Source organism: Apium graveolens, chromosome 11 (assembly GCF_009905375.1).
Source record: "Apium graveolens cultivar Ventura chromosome 11, ASM990537v1, whole genome shotgun sequence".
Taxonomy (NCBI): domain Eukaryota; kingdom Viridiplantae; phylum Streptophyta; class Magnoliopsida; order Apiales; family Apiaceae; genus Apium; species Apium graveolens.
The window spans coordinates 172491126-172513345 of record NC_133657.1 but is presented as its reverse complement, the minus strand read 5'-3'; the positions used below and the strand labels follow the sequence as shown (position 1 = coordinate 172513345).

Genomic DNA, 22220 nt, shown 5'->3' with positions numbered 1-22220 from the left:
AGGTTTGTTCAGATTTAGGGAAACCCGAATTCGCATATATTCCCTCCAAACATCATTCAAAATTGCTGGAACATGAACTGACAAAATTTCCTACAAAATTCCCTATCCCCATTAGTATCTTTTATGACTTGAATCCCACTTTCAAATCATGAACTTGTACCCACAACTCCATATGATTGAGATCTACAGTCCTGGGGTTCTGCCCTGGTTGAAGCCTCGCCATGATTATAGCTTTCTTGTTGAAAGACCAAGGACAACCTTCCATAACCCTCCGTACGTCCACCTCATGGTAAAACTGAAACAAATATAGGTTTGAATCAATTTCTTTTATGTAAACTCCTTTCCCTGGTTTCCAAAGCACGACCAAGGTTTGCTTCATAGCTTCAAAATTGATTCTCCCCTCCTGAATAAAACGGCCAACAATGCAGAACTTTGCGTTAAATCTTTCTCCTTGAATGACATCCGATATTATCTCCTCTGCTCCGACCTCCATACCCCAATCTTCCTCATCCTCCAATGAAATGACGTTTAATGTTGTTGTTAAACTTTCTGTGTGATCCATATTATGATGACTGAATGACTGAAAAAGACAATCTAACGAGAGAACAATGACTTACCAAACCATGTCAGATATAATTGTTTTAGTATAAGGCCTTTTGGGATATGTTTAAAAATAAATTCGTGTGGGTTCGGTCTAAAGTAAACAATATCATACTAATGTGGAGTTAGGTATGCTTAGCAAGCCCAATAAATGATATAAGGTTTATGGTTGTAATGATCTAGAACAATCTCAAATGGGCTCTCAAAATGAATATAGAAAGAAGCAGATGGCCTACCCCTGGATAGACTGAAGGGGGAGGCAGATGTGCCTTCCATTATGGGCCTAGGACGAGCCAGATACCCAGATGGATTTTCAGTATGGGTCAAGGGGATCTAGACCAGACAATCAGGAGGCGGATTTGGCAGGTGTCGAGCCCGATGTGGAAATGGGGAGATTGTTAGGAGTTATCCCACATCGTTCGTGGGAGGCCAGTTCGCTAGTATAAAAGCAACCATATAACTCCATTAGCATGAGGTCTTTTGGGAGTTATCCAAAACTAAATCCGTTCGAGCTCAGCTCAGAGTGGACAATATCATACTAAAGTGGAGTTAGGTCTGCTTAGGCTTAGCAGGACCCAATAAGTCCCACATCGCTTGTGGGAAGGGTAGTTTGATAGTATATAAGTATCCGGATAACTCCATTAGTATAAGATTTTTTTAGAGTTATCCAAAAACAAATCTGTGTGGTCTTGACCCAGAGCGGACAATATCATAGTAATTTAGAGTTAGGCCTGCTTAGCAAGCCCAACAAGTGGTATTAGAGTTTCAGGTCATAACGGTCCATAAGAATCTCAAGTGGGCTCTAAGATTGAACCTAGGAAGGGGCATGTGAGTTACCCCAGGATGGCCTAATGGGGGAGGAAGGTGGACCTTCCAATATGGGCCAAGATGGTGCCAGAAAGCTAGATAGATTCCAGTATCGGTCGATGAGGAGCCATATCACATAATCAGAAGGCAGATCCGACAGATATCAAGCCCGATGTGTGAATAGAGAGATTGTTGAGAGGTTTTACACATCGTTTGTGGGAGGGGCAGATTGCTTATAGCTCTATTAGTATGAGACCATTTGGGCTGTGTCCAAAAATAAATTCGTACGGGTTCGACCAGAGTGAATAATACATATTAATGCGGAGTTAGGCTTGTTTAATAAGCCCAACAGTAATGGCCCTTAAATAGGTGGGCAGTTAACTAGATTACCTATTCAACAACACTATTATGGGCGAGTGGCACAACAATATCAAACGGAATGAAGGTTGCTTCATGGATGAATATGAAATATAGTCATCAAAAAACTACACAACAGATAACAAACACACATCTCCCCAAGATAGAAGATAGAAGACTTTCCATACATACCAGGCTTAGAGGTCATTTGGCAAATCTGAATAATTTATTTCTGCATTATTAAAATTTCTGAATGATTACTTATCTGAATTCTGAATCAATAATAGTATTTGGTAAAAAATTATTAAAATATCCGAATGATACTAATTTGACAAGTACTTTTATTATTCATCAAATAATAGGTAATGAAACACTATTATATCTAAAAATGCAATTTATAAGGACCGATGGCAATGGACACTGAAACTATATGCAAATATTTTAGAAGTTGTGTTGTTCTCTCGACAAGAAAAATGCATTTTTTACATTTCCGGTAATCATGTAAATATTGAAAATTGAAAGTACCTTTACACATTAGACAGAGTGGTGGATATTTTGATAAGGGCAAATTATATGCCGTAATAATCAGGGGCGGATCCAGGAATTATATTTCGGGGGACACCGACCATATTTTGTGAATACATCATTATATTTTTGAATTTTCGGAGGGCATTTTTATATATATTCAAAAAAATTAATAATAAAAAATGATAAAATTTTATTTTAAGGGGGCACGTGTCTCTCAGTGGCCCTTAGATGCTCCCTTGTTAATAATAAAAATCTCCTTTTATTATCACATGTATATATTAGGAGTACAGAACAGGTATGAAATTTTTAGGAAATTAGAATGACCTAAAACATATATACTCATGTGCTTGCATGTTAAGAATTATATGCATCTGTATTATTGATAAGTTGTATGAGATAAAAATCATGGTACCTGTTAGTTTGCTGATGCTGCTGTATTGGTTAATCTATCAGCTTGTACATTCCATCTCAGCACAGCTCATGGTCTCTGTTTATTTAAACAGCCTGTCATAGCTGCCACTGTAGGCGTAACAGAATTAGTGACTTACATCACCTATATATAATCAGATAGACTTAGCTTGTGAAGTAACTAACTGAAACACAATGATAGAAATATAGAAATACACTTTCCTCTCTGTAAATAAACACTGGTTCTTATAGATAAAGCTTCGATCATTTCCTTCATACTTGAATGTTAATGTGCGTTTTTTGATGTTCTCTTCAATCTTAGTTAGATAACTGAAACTTACATGGTATCAGAGCGGTATTGATCGAATTTCTGCTGAAATCCATTACCTTGTTGATCGCTGTTGAAGATTTGTGATGAAATTGATGTGTCTGTTGAAGATCTCTGATTGATTAAGCTGCTAAACGTCTTGTTCATCTTAAAATAGGTGTTTTCTAATTCAATCTACGATTTATTGTTACATAATCTTTGAATGTTGATATTCGATTAGTTGACATAAGAAAATACACTCGATCGATTATTTCTTATCATCGTTCTGTTGAATCTGTGCCGATTTTCTTCCGGTCTTCTCGATTATTTGATCTCTCCCTGATTTCCTGATTGATTGTTTTTTGATCTCTGTCAAGTTACTTTGATATCGCCGATTAATTGAGAAGCTTGTTATTGTCTTGTTAATCTCTGCAAATTGAGTCATAGTAAAACAACAATTGTTGAAAGTTATGGATGATTCATCAACTACACACACAAATCAAGTTAATCAGATAAATCAAGATCCATCGAGTATATACTACATTCATCCCTCTGATTCTTGCACTAATCAGCTTGTTTCGGTCAAATTTAATGGAGAAGGTTTTAATAATTGGAAGCGGAGTATGATGTTAACTTTGTCTGCTAAGAACAAATTAGGATTTGTAAATGGCACAATTAGTATACCTGAAGATGTTTCTTCTGATGAGTATAAGGCCTGGCAACGCTGCAATGACCTTGTTATCTCCTGGATCTTGTTTAATTTGGATGAAAACATAGCTAGGAGTGTTTTGTTTCTTAAAACTTCTAGAGCTATATGGAGAGATTTAGAGGAAAGATTTGGTTATGCTTCAATGCCTCAAATCTCTTCTCTAGAACAAAAGTTATCTGAACTACATCAAGGACAACTTACTGTTTCAGAATTTTATACAAAACTCAAAACCCTATGGGATAGTTTGGATGATGCATATCCCCTGCCTACTTGCACTTGTGAGAAATGTTCCTGTAATTTGACAGGACGAATTCAGAAAATGCAACAAGAACAAAGAGTTCTTCAGTTCCTTATGAAACTGAATGATAATTTCTCAGTTGTAAGAGGAAATATCTTAATGATGACCCCAATGCTGAATGTGACACAAGCTTACAGGTTAGTAGTTCCGGAAGAAAATCATAAGGAAGTATCAAATCAGACTTCTCAGAATGATGCTTTGGCATTTGTTGCTGATAGAAGAAGGTTCAATGGCAATTACTCTAGTGCTAAATTTCAGCAGCAATTCCCTAATCAACAATCATATCCTACTTCTTCACATCAGAATTCTAATTTCCAATCTCAATTCATCAGAAAACCGGGGAGTTCTTACTATTGTACAAACTGCAAAATCAATGGTCACAGTATTGAAAGATGTTTTAAGATTTATGGGTTTCCACCTGGTTTCAAACCTAGGGAAAGGAAAATAGCTGTATTTTCTCAGAATGCTAATATGTCTGATCAGAGTCCTAATCATACTGATGATCAATTGGTTTCTAACTCCAATTCTGTTTTTACCAGTGTTTCTACCTCTGTTCCTCCTATTTCCATGGATCAGTACAATCATTTGATTGAATTACTTGGAAAACAGAAGTTCATAGACAGGGATCAAGATATTCAGAATCACAATGGACATGCCTTACTTGCAGGTAAAATGTGCTTATTGTCTTCATTTACTAAAGAATGGTTTCTAGACAGTGGGGCTACAGATCATATCAGTCCTTATCAAGATGATTTTTCTACTCTTAATCCTATAGCTGAGATAAACAGTTTCATAACTATACCAGATGGAAGTAAAATTAGGGTAACACATGTTGGAACAGTGATTTTAAATGATAAAATCGCATTGACCAATGTGCTTCTCGTCCCTACTTTCAATTATAGGTTGATGTCAGTCTGTAAACTCTGTCAATATATGCATTCTAATGTTATATTTTCTGCAACACAATGTCATCTTCAGGACCCTTCTCGGAAGAATCCACCACTTCTTCTTGGTGAAATCCACACTGGTTTATATACTGTTACCCCTCAACATGTTGTCTCAGCTCCTCAGTTCTTCCAGTCTTCGGCTGCATATCTCAGCATTTCAGATGATTCAAAGCTATGGCACCTTCGTTTGGGACATGTTCCTTTCTCCAACTTAAAGTTGATTCATCCTACCTGTAAAGTGCAAGAAGATGCTACTGATTCACTTTGTCAAATCTGTCCCAAAGCTAAGCAAACTAGGAACTCATTTCCTATTAGTAGTATAAAAAGTTCTGCTATTTTTGAATTGTTACATGTTGATGTATGGGGACCTTACAAGGTTAAGAATCATAACAATTGTAATCAATTTGTTACTATAGTTGACGATTACACCGTTATACGTGGGTACATTTGGTTAGATACAAATCTGAAGTTCCAATTGTCCTCTCCAAGTTTATTGCGTATGCTGAAAATCAATTATGTTGTAAGGTTTTAGCTATACGTTCAGATAATGCTAAAGAATTTACTGAAGGGTTTCTGAAATCATTTCTTCAATCCAAAGGTATTATACATCAAACTAGTTGTACTTACACACCACAACAAAATGGAGTTGTGGAGCGGAAGCATCGCCATCTCTTAGAAACAGCCAGAGCATTACAATTTCAGTCCAATCTACCAGCTCATTTCTGGGGTGAGTCCATCTTATGTGCTACATATTTGATAAATAGGATGCCCCTTAGGAGCATTAATAATAGTACACCATATTGCATACTTTTCAAGACAACTCCTTCTCTTGATAATTTGCGTGTGTATGGTTGCTTGTGTTATGTTTCTTCACTTAAACATACTCGCACAAAATTTTCTTCTCGTGCCAGACGTTGTGTATTTGTGGGCTATCCCCCTCATCAAAAGGCCTACAAAGTACTTGATTTATCAACTTCTGAGATATTTGTGTCTCGAGACATCGTGTTTTATGAACATCATTTTCCCTATTATATATTATCTAGTCAATCCAAATCTCATTATCTTTCATCCATGTTTCTTCCTACTGTCACTACTATTGTACACCCATCTCACTTTGACAATGTCACAACATTATCTAATTCTTCTATCACCACAACTCATATACATGACACTAATTTTCCTGATCATTCCAATACAGTTATTGACTCTGCATCTAGTTCATCTCATTCCATTATTGATACTAATCATTCTTCTCCTGTTGAGAATGATGTTATTGTTAGTTCTGTTCCGGAAGTTCATCAATCTACACACATTAAAAAACCACCAGCCTACCTTCACTCTTATCATTGTAATCTTGCCACGATACAAACTCATTCATCTCACTGGTGCAATCTGGTAAAGTATGATGATATGCCTTCCTATCACAAGGCTTTTCTGGTTCATCATGAATCTATTATTGAACCTACTAGTTACACAGAGGCTTCTGCTAACCCATTATAGGTCGATGCTATGAATAAGGAGATTACCGTACTCAATTCTAACCACACATGGGATCTCGTTGACTTGCCACTCGGCAAGAAGCCCATTGGGTGTAAATGGGTCTACAAGACCAAATTACATGCTGATGGGTCTTTGGAACGCTGCAAAGCACATTTGGTCGCCAAAGGATTTACTCAACAACACGGTATTGATTACGACGAAACATTTTCGCCTGTTATCAAAATGAGTTCTGTTCGTTGCCTTATTGCACTTGCTGCTAACCGTAAATGGCCTTTGTTTCAACTAGACGTAAACAACGCCTTTCTTCATGGCGATCTTAGTGAAGAGGTCTATATGAAAGTCCCTCCGGGTGTTCCTCATAAGGCTAAACAGGTTTATCGTTTACGAAAATCTCTCTACGGTTTAAAACAAGCCTCTCGTAAGTGGTTTGAAAAGCTAGTCAGTGAATTAATTTCTTTGGATTATATTCAGTCACGGAATGACTATAGTATGTTTATCAAGAGGTCATCTAGTACTATCACCATTGTTGCTGTTTATGTCGATGATATTATCGTTACAGGTGATAACTCTCAGGAAATTAACGATCTCAAGTCTCATTTGGATCATGTCTTTAGCATCAAGGACTTAGGTATTCTTCATTATTTTTTGGGCCTTGAAGTAGGTTATGTTATGAATGGCATAATCCTAAGTCAGCGAAAATTTACTCGAGATCTTTTAAGGGATTGCACGTTCGATATTTCCAAACCAACCGTGACACCATTACCATTACATTTGAAACTTTCAGCTACAGCAGGTCCTTTATATTCTCAGCCAGAGTATTATCGTTCTCTCGTGGGCAAATTGAATTATTTAACAAATACACGCCCGGATCTTTCCTATGTTGTCCAGACTTTGAGTCAATATATGCAGAATCCTAGACAGTCTCATTTTGATGCTCTTTGTCACACTATTCGCTATGTGGCTCATACAGTTGGCCAAGGAATTTTACTCAATGCTGCATCTTCTCTAACTCTTCAAGCATTTTCGGACTCCGACTGGGCATCTTGTGTTGATTCTAGAAAATCTATTACGGGCTATATCATGCTTTTTGGCCATTCTCCAATGTCTTGGAAGTCAAAAAACAATCGACCGTGTCTCGTTCCTCAGCAGAGGCTGAGTATCGTGCAATGGCCTCTGCTGCTTCAGAGGTAACCTGGTTAGTTCGTCTTCTCGAAGAGCTTGGTGTTACCAATCTTAAACCAATTACTCTCCACTGTGACAATCAGTCCGCCTTATACATAGCCAAAAATCCGGTCTTCCACGAACGCACTAAACACATTGAACTTGATTGTCACTTTACTCGTGACAAAGTCCTCGAGGGTTTACTTCAACTTTCTTACCTTCCTACTCAGCACCAACTAGCAGACATTCTCACCAAGATATTACCTTCACCTCAGTTTAAAGATTTGCTTTCCAAGCTGGGTATGTCGCTGTCACACACCATCTCGCCATCTCCCAGCTTGAAGGGGGGTATTGGTTAATCTATCAGCTTGTACATTCCATCTCAGCACAGCTCATGGTCTCTGTTTATTTAAACAGCCTGTCATAGCTGCCACGTAGGCGTAACAGAATTAGTGACTTACATCACCTATATATAATCAGATAGACTTAGCTGTGAAGTAACTAACTGAAACACAATGATAGAAATATAGAAATACACTTTCCTCTCTGTAAATAAATACTGGTTCTTATAGATAAAGCTTCGATCATTTCCTTCATACTTGAATGTTAATGTGCGTTTTTGATGTTCTCTTCAATCTTAGTTAGATAACTGAAACTTACATGCTGCTGATGGTGTTTTGTCCGCAAGAATATGGTGATTTAAAAATCTTAAGTACCAACGTTCCATCTTAGCGCTTAAGTGGGGTTTTTTTATTTGAATCATTAAGAGAATTATTTATCATTAAGACAAAAAAAGAGAGGTCCAAATAATTTTAACGCTTAAGATAATCTTATTAAGAAGGATTAAGAAGAATTAAAAGAAAAACAAATGACCCCTTAGATAGATAAAAAAACAAAACTTAGGGATATATAATTTTATATTATCGTCCCACCCGCGGTTTTAATCTTTCACTGGGATTGTCCCGTGTCACCAATTGCTTATGTTGATTAATTTTATGTTCTTGTTCATTAATTTATTATTCTGCTTAGATCAACATTAAACGACTTAACTAATAACCCGTAAATTGTAATAAAAACATTTTATTTATTTGTTTAGGGATAGGACTGCATGTACAAAAATGGGTACAATTTTTTTTACAAACTAGTTTATAGCTCGTGCTACGCACACAGGGATCTCAAAATTATTTAATAAAATAAATAAATAAATTTATAATTAAAATATATTTTTTATTTTGATTATGAAATATAATAAGTGTACTGCATCTACATATTATGATAAATTTATTTAAGAACTACTTTCGTTACATATATTATTTTTATGTTATATATTATATGAGATTATTTCTATAAATAGATCTATTAAAATTTAAACTTTACTTCAAATTTGTATTAAAGACTTATCATAAGTAATACAATTCATATTTAAAATTGTATTGCAAAGTTTTTATAATTAAAATGGGTCATAATAAGTACATGGATCTTTTATAAACAATACCAAACCTAAAAATGGATAATTTATTGGGTCAAATTAAAATTAAAAATCATATCTAAACCAAAATATGTATATCAAATCTTAGGAATCTATAATATATAAATAACATGAGAAGTGAGATTTGATGCTTTGATTGATACTAAATAGTAAAGGTGTCTCATTCCAAATTACAAAAATGGGTACAAATTTTTTTACAAATAACATGAGAAGTGAGATTTGATGCTTTGATTGATACTATATAGTAAAGGTGTCTCATTCCAAATTACAAAAATGGGTACAAATTTTTTTACAAATAACATGAGAAGTGAGATTTGATGCTTTGATTGATACTATATAAGTAAAGGTGTCTCATTCCAAAAAGTTTGACATATATCAATTTTTAAAAATTTATATCCAATTTTATACACGTAACATTTTGTTATGTTTAGTTTTGTTAGAATTTAATTCCCTCTGTGTTGTTGCTTATGCGCGCACAAACAGGATTAATTTTGCTGTTTTATTGCTTGGGCTTCTGGAAATTGTTCTCCTACTTAAGCCGGCACGGTCAGTGGCGGATCCAGCTTCGAATTTAAGGGGAATCAAAACTTTTTTTTAATAAGCTTGAGCCAAGCATTTGGCATGTTCTGCTCGAGTTCGGCTCGAAATAAACTCGAGTTTGACTAAAAAAAATCAAAAATAAGATCTTATATATTAGATTATTGATAATATTTTCGGCTGAAAATCCTGACAATTTTACTAACATATAAACCCAAGGATATTCAATATCTTTATGTAAGGCTGTAATCGATCCGGGCAGCTCACGAACTTGCCCTGCTCGAACTCGTTTTACTAGGCTCGGCTCGGCTTGTTTCGTAAACAAGCTCGATTTCGGGTAGAGCTTTCGGCTCGTTTGATTAAACTAGTCAGCTCAACTCGACTTGTAAAATTAAATGAGCCGAATTCGGATAGCATTTTAGGCTCGATTTAGTGTAAAATTGAAGGAGTCGGCTCGCCCGGCTCGTTAAAACCGACTCGTTTAGCTAAATGAGCCGGCTTGACTCGACTCATAATAAATTAACGAGTCGGGTTCCAAGAAATGAGATATCGCCGCAAATTCATTGTAAGAGGTTTAGACTCGTTTAACTAAACGAGCCGGCTCGACTCAAATTAAAACCGACTCGAATTACACCCGGCTCGCCCGGACCGAATTACACCCCTATTTTTGTATTTTTCAACCATCTTTTGAACGAGGTCAAGAATGCCATTTAAATTTTGAAAATCAACTTGGGTTTTTGTGTCAACCATATAGTTAAAAAGGTGACTTTCAAGTTATTAGAAGACGTATTTGATCAAATTCTGAAGGATAGAATTTTAATTAAAAGCTGATAAAAAATTATGTGGATTAAGGCATGATAGGTAAGAAATCAACTTCATATTAACTTCATTATAATTCTATCAAAAATCAAAATTAATGGTGTTAAAGTGCTTTAACTAGAAATGCTCATTCAATATCTATTTCTATCTTTTTTTTGTCATCTATTCCTAACTTCTAATTTCATTTGTAACTCATATTTTTTTAAAACAAAAAATGTATAACTTTCACTTATAAATGTTGCCCCAATGAAAAGATTTTTGTCATCGAAAAACTTTAAGTATGGGGCAATCTTTTTTTTGCAAAAATTAAGGGGGGTCATTTTTAATTTTTATATAATTTGAATATACATATTTAACTAAACTGAAAATTTAAGGGGGTCGGATGACCCCTTGCCTCATACAGCATCCGCCTCTGGGCACGGGTACATGTAATAGTTAGTGGCTGATACTGCAAATGGTACATGTAGCCGGGAATATTGACTCATATTTGCTGCTCGCTCAACAGCCTTCTACATTGAATTAGTAATTACCATCGTCTAGTTTATTTAAAGTATATTAAGCGACAAATGCTAGCTGTGTTTTGTGGTTCAAAAATCACGGACGTACCAACTTAGCACATATTTTAGTTCGGTACGTGTGTACTGACGTGTTGGAGTCGCGTAAAACTTGGTTGGTATATAATATAAAATATGGTTGTGCCAGAATTCAATGTTGTCATGAAGAACGGCAGGTAATTTTTTTATAAAATGATTAGCAGCTGGAGTTTGCGTGAGCTCTGATCTATAAAGCCATGTGCATGCCAGTTTCTTGTTCGCCTGTGTTTTCTTTGTTGGATTTTGAAATTTTGGTTTGGAGGTTGTTTCGGGAGCTATGACGCTTCTCTAATTAAATTCTCTATATTGGTTTTTTTAAATTTTCAGCTATAGCGCCTTCTTTTTGTCATTTACGTGAAAATATTCCTCCGAGTATATACCTTGTTTTCTTTAAATCATAGAAATTTATTTCCCTTAATTTTTTTATTCGTTATTAAATAACTTGGTTAAATTTGCCAGAAACATTTAGTAAATTTTCACCAGCATCTTCATATTTAATTTCGTAACTAAAATCATATATTTTTTATTTAAAATGTTATTAACACTAACTTATATTAAGTTCCACGCAGATGCTACTTTTAATATTTATTTAATTTTGAGTAAATATTTTGTTGAAATATATTTAAGAATTAGTAGGTACGTGTTAAATTAAAATAATTATATATAATTTAATTAGAATACTAATAAGTTTTGAATAATAAATTGTGCACTGTTTTATAACCAAGCGGGAACACTTCAAATCATAGTGTTTCGTGGATAAAAATAAATTTTGAAAATTCACGGGTAAAATATACAGCATAAAGAGTATGAATTTCGATGCAAGTTGATGGAGATACTTGTGAATGATTTCTAAAATTAACATTACTTCTTTTATTTTCTTATATAGTTTGTGTTACGCCCAGATCCTTTCGGTTGTATGAACAGGCTTCGGCTGGATTGAAGATGACTTCGACCGTATCTGAAAGTGAAGAGAATGCGAGGGTTTTGACCCTCGATTCCCCTCCAGTGTGAGAATCAGAATCTGGCTGTAAAATTAGGGTAGTAATACAAGAGAAGTAGAGTGTTGAGAGTGTATGTCTTTTATCTTACTTCACAAGGGTTTTTATACCCAATCATGCCATGAATGTTCTTCCGTTACCAACCATTAAGGAGGGAGTGAAAAGGGGGCGTTGTGTCCCTTGCATTGTCCAACGGTCCGCGAGTAGCAGGCCTCGACCCGGGCTTCCATGGGCCTTGGCGACGCGGGCCTGGAGGTCCTTTGGCCCAGTAGCACAACCGCTTTGTGGGCCTTCGTTCAATGGGCCTTATTGGGCCTATAACCAACATGTCCCTGTCCTTCGGTTGGGCCTTCGGGACGGCCGACGGACACCGGTCTCGGCCCATATGGGGATGGAGGAACCCTAGGGCGATCGCTTCAGTCCCGCCTCGATCTTCGGTCGTACACGTGGCAATCTTATGGGGACTTGCAGTGCATTGATGACAGCTGGTGGCATGTCGTTTCATGACTCAATCTCAGCCGTTGAATGCCAACCGTTTTGATCTGGGACGTTCGTTTCAAAAACCCCCAAACGTCGCTGCTCTAAATTCATTTTAGGCGCCTATATAAGCCCATTTGTATGTTTCATTTCCTTTTTATCACTTTAGCTTCTCCATACACAGTGACAAATCGCGGTGAATCTCTCAATCACGGGCAACAGCAACTCCGTCTTTCCAAATTATCCCATTTCAATCCAAGAACATCTTCAAATAAGTAAGTCTCTCTTCTTGTTTTCCAGTTTTGAATTTGCATGCTAGTTTCCCGTGTTTTATAGAGTTTGTATGCGGACTTTTGTTCCGGGTTTATGGGGATTTTCTGGGTTTTTGCGTGTGCTGTTGTGTTTTTCTGGGGTTTTTGGGTAGGTAATCATAGGTTTCTGGGTTTTACCAATCCTGAGGAGGCCCCAAGGGTTTAAAGATGGCATGCGAGGTGTTTTATGACCAAGAACGTTCTTCGGGACTTCTTGGTTTTAGAACACCCTTCGGGAGCCGACCCAGGGCTTAAACAGGTGGTCTGGAGCGATGTTTGCGTAAGGCTCTGTAGGCAAGAACATCCTTCGGGTGGGCTTGGCTCAGGAGCAGCCTTCGGAAACAGCCTCCGGGGTTCGGGTTCGTTCGGTCCTGGGAAGTGTACTCGAGTGTTTATTTTTTCTTTTATCTGCTAATCCGAGTACATGGACTAAAGTCTCTCTGTTCGATACAGGGACATGGACCGAGCAGAACGTCCCCCGGATTGTTGGGACCCCTTATCCAACAGCTTGGTGGGAACGTCTTCCATTCGCCCCGAGCGGATGGGACGGGCCCTATACGGTTTCGGCTACGTCGTTCAGATGTACGATGATTACTCTGTTCCCCGAGGACTTTGTTGGTTGTACGCGCCGAGGGAGGGTGAGAGAATCTTCGACACTCCCGGGGTACCGGACGGATATGGAGGCTGTGCCGTAGGGATTTCAGAGGCGGCCTTCAAATGCGGCTTGAGGGTGCCGCCGTTGAAGTTGATTAAGCACCTCTTTTTCTAGATGGGCATCGCCCTCGGACAGATGGATCCGAATGGGTTCATCCACATCAACTGTTTTCAGAACAGGTGTCTTCATGCCGGGATCGCGCCCAACACTCGCCTATTCTGGTACCACTACGATTTCAGGAGGAATCCAAAGAGTGCTGGTTTTTACACCATCGCCCGTCGGGCAGGGGGACCCGATTGGACGGCGACCAACTCGAACAATAAGTCCACTCACACACATTGGTGTTATGTGAGTGGCCCGGGGTTGGCGGCCATGTCAGTGGCCATGTCGGTTTGGCGGGATGTAAACCCCGCTCTGCTTCTCATGCCGAGCTTGACCTTGGAGGAGAAGGATAGTTACACGGCGTTGGTGGACGTCAATGTGAAGAAGCTGGGTCCCGGAGAGTTTCGGGACAAGGATTGGCTCTTCAGCTTGTGGGGTGGGGGTAACAAAACTTCTTCCTTGGTCTTTTAGTTTTGTCCCCACGCCTGTATTTCCATTTCTTTTTATGCATTCGATTATATATATATGCTTGGACTGACTTGTTTTCCCTTCTTATTTCAGTGTCTTCAAGGGAGGCCCTGATCGAGAGAAAGAAGGCCAGGGCGGCCGAGAAGAGGGCGGCCGAAGAGGCGGTGAAGAAGGCCGCCGATAAGGGGGCTACGCCCGATCCATCTGAGGGCACGGGCGAAAGGGCCCCGACCGATAAGCCTTCGTCGCCCCATCAATCTCGAGTGGCTTCTGAGGCCGAGGAGGGGGACGATCTGGAGTACATGGGAGAGGGGAACCCTTCCAAGAGGACCCAGAGCAAGGAGGGGATAGTGCGTTCTTATCTCCCGGGGTGGGGCGTGCTTACGTCCGACCATACGGTGTATCCTGCTCGGTAGTCCACGAAGGAGGTGGCTTCGGACCTCTGCCATGGTCTTCAGCTCCCGGTCGATCTCCCGACCTTTGCCTCGGCTTCTGCTACCGAAGCCTGCACGGAGCTTCTATCCTTCGTGTCCTTGGTATGTTTTTTAATCTTCTATTTTTCTTCCACTTTTTTTATTTCGGCATCCTTTAGTAATGCTTTTGCCGTCCTTTTGCAGGCTGCCTCAACAATTTTAATAATAAAATGAATCGCATCTCTGGCTTCATTCGCCTCAACGATCTTATCGAATTGAATAAAATAAATCGTATCTTTGGCTTATTCTGCCTCAACAATTTTAATAATAAAATGAATCGCATCTCTGGCTTCATTCGCCTCAACGATCTTATCGAATTGAATAAAATGAATCGTATCTTTGGCTTATTCTGCCTCAACAATTTTAATAATAAAATGAATCGCATCTCTGGCTTCATTCGCCTCAACGATCTTATCGAATTGGATAAAATGAATCGTATCTTTGGCTTAAATGAATCGCATCTCTGGCTTTATTCGCCTCAACGATCTTTTTTTTAACGATTTTAATGTATTGCTGCCTCACTACCCCTTACGGCCCCAAGGGTTAAAGGTCGAAGGTTGGTTCGGTCTGTTAATCCTTTCTTAATTCAGGCGAGAGCATATGGGTGCTGATCTTTTAATGATCGCCCCTAGATCTGCGGTCATCTTCGGGATCGCCCCTAAACCTGGTCGGATTAATTGTTTTCATTATCTAGGCCGAAGGACCATGTCCTTCCTTTGATCGCCCCGGGACAGGGGTTCCTTGGGCCTTATTAATAATAAATAATTAAGTAAGACGAATGATAGAGCGTTATTCTAGGACTGCCCCTTAAGGCCCTTAATTCGTGTTTACCAATTTCAAGTTTTCATAAGAATGTAGTGATGTTCGATTTTTGGGTGATTGCCCCTTATGTCTTTTCAATTAACAAATTAGACAATGGCGGCGGCCGAAGGGTTTATCTTCTTCGGGATCGCCCTCAGATAATACTCGGTCAGCCGCAACATGTATGAATAAAGAAATTTTGACAGGAAATGCATCTTTATTCAATCAGCCCGCTTACATTCTTCACATATAATTGAAATACAAGCTTTTTAAGAAATTTCTTACTGATAAAATTTCCGAAGGGGACTGGCATGCCAAGTATTTTTAATTGATTCGCCTAACAGCGTTTCGAGCTTGTAGGTTCCAGGGCGAACGACTTCGGTCACTTTGTAAGGCCCTTCCCAGTTCGGCTGGAGCTTCCCTTTCTTGGCCGGCATAGATGCTGCCAACTCCCTTAATACTAGATCTCCTACTCCGAAGGCCCTTTTCTTCACATTGGAGTCATAGTGTTGTGCCGCTTGCAGTAAATACCTCATGTTCCTTTGATGGGCGGCTTCTCTTTCTTCCTCCAGCAAGTCTACGTTCGCCTTCAACCCGAAGCTATTAGTTTCTCTTTCATCAAGAGTGATGCCTTTGTTAAATATTCCTTTACTTCTTCGAACGCCTTTTGGAATTCGGGCCCCCACTCAAAATTCTTTGATCCCTTTGAGCACGACGAAGAAAGGAAGTGCTTTTCTCGGCTGACCGGGAAATGAAACGCCGAAGGGCGGCGAGTCGCCCCGTCAATTTCTGTATATCTCTAATGCATTTGGGAGGTTCCATATTGATAACCGCTTCGATCTTCTCCGGGTTCGCCTCTATCCCCCGGGCGCTGACCATGTACCCGAGAAACTTTCCACTAGAGACTCTGAAGGTACATTTGTTCGGATTGATCCTCATGTTGTTCTTTCGGAAAGTTTCGAAGCATTCCTTTAATTCCTCGGCATGATCTTGGAACAGTGACTTCACTATCATATCATCCACGTATGCTTCCATGTTCCTCCCAATCTGCTCCTTGAAGACTTTGTTCACCATTCGTTGGAATGTGGCTCCAACGTTCTTCAGTCCGAAGGGCATTTTAATATAAGCATAAGTCCCCTTCGAAGTTATGAACACTGTCTTGGGCACATCCCTATCATTCATAGCAATTTAATGATAACCAGAAAAAGCATCCAAAAAACTAAGTACCTCATATCCTGCGGTTGCGTCTATTAGTTGGTCGATGTTAGGCAATGGGTAGTGATCCTTCGGACATGCTTTATTGAGGTCAGTGTAATCCACGCACATCCTCCATTTCCCGTTCGACTTCTTCACGACCACCACATTGGCTAGCCAGTCAGGATACTCGATCTCCTCGATAAATTTGGCCTCTAAAAGTTTTTCCACCTCAGCCTCTATTACCTTCTGTCGTTCGACTGCAAATGTCCTCTTCTTTTGCTTTACCGGCTTGGCCTCGGGCTGCACATTCAAGCAGTGCGTTGCCGTCTTGGGATCCAATCCGGGCATATCTTCGGACCCCCAGGCGAACACATCATGGTATTGCCGAATGACAGCTATTACCTTCACCTTCAGGTCTGGCCCCATATTTTTGCCTATCCGTACCATCTTTCCCGAATGGCCTGCGTACAACTCCACTTCTTCAGTCTCTGCCGCGGGTTCGGCGATAGGACTCGAGAGATCAGCCCCAAATTTTTCCAACTCAATGTTCAATGTTTCCCGACTTCCGCTGGGTTCGGATTCTGCCTGCTTTCTCTTTCCGGTTCCATCCGGCCCTTCATATTCTTGATCCTTCTCAAGGTCTTCGAGCATTATGATTCGGGCAGTTTTCTGATCGCCCCTCATTTCTCCTACCCCTTTTTCAGTTGGGAACTTGAGTTTGAGGTCAGGTATGGACTCCACTGCTTCGAAAGTTGATAAGAAGAGCCTGCCAAATATTGCATTGTACGGGCTTTCAATCCGAACCACGTAGAACTTCACCAGCTTCTCGGCGGTATACGGCAACTTGCCCAGGAGGACCGGAAGAGTAATCGTTCCTTCGAACTGAATTGGATGACCTCCGATTGCATAGAGGGGGGCCTCGTTGCAGGGCTCTAGTTGCTCTCCCTCCAAGTTCATCTTACAGTAGGTTTTGTGGAATAGTATATTGGCTGAGCTGCCGGTATCCATCATCACCTTCCATATTTTATTTTTCCCGATGATAGGATTGATGATCAGAGGGTCCTCGTGCGGGCGAATGACATCCTCATAGTCTTCAGTGCTGAAGGTCATGGGCATGTGGGGCTTTGCCTGCCCGAACTGATACAGATTGTACACCTGTCGGGCGTACCTCTTCTTTGCAGTCTTGCTATCCTTATCCAGGATGCTCCCCCCATATATAGTTTTTACTTCGCCCCTTATCCTGTCCCTTCGTTCTGGCTCATCGGCCTCTACTTCCTCCTCTGGGTTTTCCTTCGGCCCCAATCTATCTCTCAGATCTCGGACGAACTGATTAAGCTCGCCGTCTTTGATCATGCGCTCAATGAGCTTCTTGAGGTGGTAGCATTCATCTGTGTTATGCCCCTTGTCCCTGTGATAGTCACTGTACTTATCGGGGTTTTTCTTGTGGTTCGGGACCTTCATCTTGGCGGGGCAAACAAATCTCGGCTTGCCCTTTATCTCATGAAGAATCTTGGAGATCGGCGCATTCAAAGGAGTGAACACGGCCGAATCTCTATCTCGACGTCGTTCGGCCCCTCGATCTGATTCCTTCCTTCCTTCCTTTCTGCTATCCCTTCGGTCAGATCCTGATCTTGAGCCCTCATTTCTGTCGGTTCGCTTTGATCGGTCGTCCCTTCTTGTGTCTTTATATCCCCCAATACTTTCCATCTTGCGGCGAATATTCTCGCCACTCACATATATATCATTTAGGGATTTTGGGGGGAAATCGTAAAGAGATGAACGAAGCTTTTTACCTTTATAGGGGTCTAGCCCCGCCGTTAGGAAGCCCATAGCTTTGATTTTGTCCAAATTGGTGATCATTCCCGCTTCTTCCTTGAATCTAGCGAGATAATCCCCCAACTCCTCATTCGCCCTCTGCCGACAATGGACCAAGGCTTCGGTGTCCTTCGCCTTTCGGCACAGGTGCGAATAGTACTTTAAAAATTTCCTCTTCAACTGCTCGTAAGACCCGATTGACCGAGGCTTCAGGGATTTGTACCACATCGAGGTAGACCCTTTGAGATAAGTGTTGAACATTTTGCACAGCATTATATCGTTGTGGCCCATCCCAACCATCAGGAGTTCATACTTTTCACAATGGTCCTCGGGGTCCCCTTTCCCGTTGAACTCGCTCATCTTGGGGAATTATCTCTTTTCACAATGGTCGTTACAGTTCAATCTCTTGTGTTACAACAGGTTCTCGATCTGGCCTCCTATCACCGAAGAGGGCCTTCTCTAAGCGATTGAGCCTGAGGCGGGATCCATCGGGCTCGTCATCTGAATCGGAAGAGTAGGGTTGCTTAGCCCTCTTCCTTCGGGGATGCGAATCAGAGTCAAACTCATCTTCTTCGTCATACGCCCTTCGTTCCCTTCTATCCTTATGTGCTCCGCCGGTCTCTTCGGCCCGCATCGCTTCTCTCAAGGCTTGTTCTTGCAGTTCAATTTCTTCCCTCTGCAGTTGCAGGGCTTTGAGTCGGAGGGCATCAGCTTCTCTTTTCTTGGCTCGCGCTTCCGCTTCCTTGTCAATCTGATCAACTTTGGACTTACCCTTTTCCGCGGCCTTCTCTGCCCGGATCTTTAGGAGTAAGGCCTCTTCTTCAGGGGTTAATGTGATAACCCCGTCATCGTCGACTAGGGAGGATGGTTGTCCCTTGTCGGTGAAACCAGGTGGCGGTGAATGCTCATGAATTTCTGTCATTTTCTCAACTTGTAACTCTCGTATTCCCACAAACGGCGCCAAATGTTACGCCCAGATCCTTTCGGTTGTATGAACAGGCTTCGGCTGGATTGAAGATGGCTTCGGCCGTACCTGAAAGTGAAGAGAATGCGAGGGTTTGGACCCCCGATTCACCTCCGGTGTGAGAATCAGAATCTGGCTGTAAAATTAGGGTAGTAATACAAGAGAAGTAGAGTGTTGAGAGTGTATGTCTTTTATCTTACTTCACAAGGGTTTTTATACCCAATCATGCCATGAATGTTCTTCCGTTACCAAGCATTAAGGAGGGAGTGAAAAAGGGGGCGTTGTGTCCCTTGCATTGTCCAACGGTCCGCGAGTAGCAGGCCTCGGCCTGAGCTTCCATGGGCCTTGGCGACGCGGGCCTGGAGGTCATTCGGCCCAGTAGCACAACCGCTTTGTGGGCCTTCGTTCAATGAGCCTTATTGGGCCTATAACCAACAGTTTGGTAAATTATATTAAATATTTAATTAATATCAAAATATAAATAAAATATATGTTAAACAATAATTATTAAATTAATTTTTAAAATAAAATACAATTATAAATTAGAAATATTTGAAGTCAAACATATAATTAATTCAACAAACATACAGCATAAAATGGGGAGAAACCGATTACCTCAGCTTGGACAGCCATAAACCGATTACTAAACCGCTAGTGGGAACCTACCCCTCACAAAAGTGGAGAATGAACAAAACTTTTCAACATCAAACGTAGAGCAGCATGGGAGATTAGGGAAACAGCTGGAAAAAGGTTGAATAAAATATATTTGTCTTTTTTTACCAAATATATCATTAAAAATATCTGAAGTTATGTCTGCATGATAAAATTAAAAGACTAATACAATACTGTTGGTTATAGGCCCAGCTTAAGTTAGGCCTTTAGGAACCATCCTCCTATAAGTACATACTACAATGCACTACATCTTGAACATAAAATCGAAATGGGGAAGACGAAGATAATTATAGAGAGCTCGGCAGGAGGCCTTAGCAGTGATTCATCTGGCCGTAAGCATAGTGCCAGAAGCAAATCAGCTCTAGTACAGAGTGACTATGCTGGCAACGAGAACAAAGCTCCACCCTCAAGCACAAAGGCGGCGAAGATGTATTCTAGAGCTATTATGCATACAAGCTGTAATGTTACAGAGACGCCTAGTGTAATGAAAAGTTATGTTAATCCAAAGAGCACTTCTTCGGTTAAGTTTGATGACCATCAAGCAAATAAATTATCCCATACATATGTTATGGGTAGTGCTACTAGTGCAGGTGATTGATGATCAAAAACAGCCTTTTGGTCTTTCTATCTAGCTCTCTATATTAGTAAGAAAATACTCTTTCACATATCTATAGATTTACCTTTCATAGATTAGAGATGTTGATAGTTTACCTTTCATAGATTTATAATTTGTATTTCGTTTCCTTTTCAATTATATGTATTCATCTTAAGTTCTTAACGTACTTTGGGTTTAGTTAGTTTTTGCAGTATGCAAATTCGAATCGCTCCTTATGAATCACTCTTTTCCTACTACAAATGGATGAGTTCGTTCCATTATTAACGTATTTTTCCTTCAAAGAGAAAACTTATATTATCTTTTCCGCAAAGTTTATGGTAGCTTTTTGTACATGAGAGTCATGTTATCCCAGAGGGCACTCCCCCGGTGAAATTTGTCGGATGTCGACTAAATGAGACTCCTGTTTAGCTGGTTTGGTTGTCAAGAAATATGCCTAAATTTGCCCGTCCTTCTGGATGCATTACATGTGTACTCACCATAATTTAAGGCGTTATAAAACATCCGATATATGGTGCTCGGGAAAGTCGACCAAATCCTTTCAACCATATTTTAAGGAGTTAAAAGTTTGGTGAAGAAGTGTGAACATGTAAAGATTCGTTAGCATTTGTGTTTTTTATTTGATAAGTTGGGTAACCTGTTATAAATTGTAATCTTTGAAATCAGGCGTTTCAACTTTGTATTTTAGTAGTATTATTTTAATATGAGCGTCGAGCGAGCGCGCTTCTAGCAGTCCATATGAACTCATATACTTGTACAATTTAGAAATTATCTTTGAGTATAATATTACATTTTCAGTTTCTATGTGTTGTTATAAGATTCAAACATGATTTGAAATTCTCAAATTTCAGTTGAGCACTAAAAAAAGAATATTTTGTAACGTAAACGATGTTGCGCATAATATTTATAATGACTATATATATCTTGATATTGACGTGTATGAATTTGTTTCACATGTAAAAGATATTAACCAATTTAGTCTCACAGTAATTTTTGTTAAAGTTGGAAAAAAAAAAGTAAATAAGGATAACATAACGCTTAAAAAAGAGCGGCGTTTTTCATTCTCCTTAAAATTTGACAATTATGAAAATCAAATTTTGAAGGGAAATTATTTTGTAATTAGTTCTTTTCTTTCATAATAAGTGAATCGTCGTTCGGCTCATAGTGCTCGTTAGACCAACTCCAAGAGTGGTCTAAAGGTCCAAATTTGGACCGATTTCGGTTCAAATTCAGTTCAAATTTACCCAACAGTGGCCTAAATCTCGTTCCAAATTTGGACCGATGAATAGTGTCGGCCTAAATTCATCGGTCCAAATTTGGACCGAGATTAAAATATTAGTTTTTAATGTATTTCTTTTAGTTTATTACATAAAATTTTGATTTCTGGTATTTATAAATGCAATTAACCGATATTAGGATATTATTATTATTATTATTATTTATTTAAATAATAATTTAAATTAAAAAATATTTAAACATAATTAAATAAATATCATTGCATTTCTTGAATTCAAATTACGAATACATTCAAACATTAAAATAAAGATTACAACACATAAAACTTAATTTGAAACAAAACATAAATGAAAATGCGATAAGAACTAAATTATTAAT

The 22220-nt window shown here is 39.4% G+C and overlaps 2 protein-coding genes across 2 annotated transcripts; one reads left to right on the top strand and one right to left on the bottom strand.

Moving 5' to 3' along the window:
• The first annotated feature begins 3477 nt into the window (after positions 1–3477).
• LOC141696140 (uncharacterized) lies at positions 3478–4462 on the top strand. The gene is made up of 2 exons (XM_074500326.1): positions 3478–4246; positions 4347–4462. The coding sequence occupies exons 1-2, from the start codon at positions 3478–3480 to the stop codon at positions 4460–4462; spliced, it is 885 nt and encodes a 294-aa protein (XP_074356427.1).
• Positions 4463–16533: 12071 nt separating this feature from the next.
• LOC141696139 (uncharacterized) lies at positions 16534–18717 on the bottom strand. Its single transcript, XM_074500325.1, has one exon. It carries the CDS (start codon positions 18715–18717, stop codon positions 16534–16536), a length of 2184 nt encoding a protein of 727 aa, XP_074356426.1.
• Positions 18718–22220: the final 3503 nt, after the last annotated feature.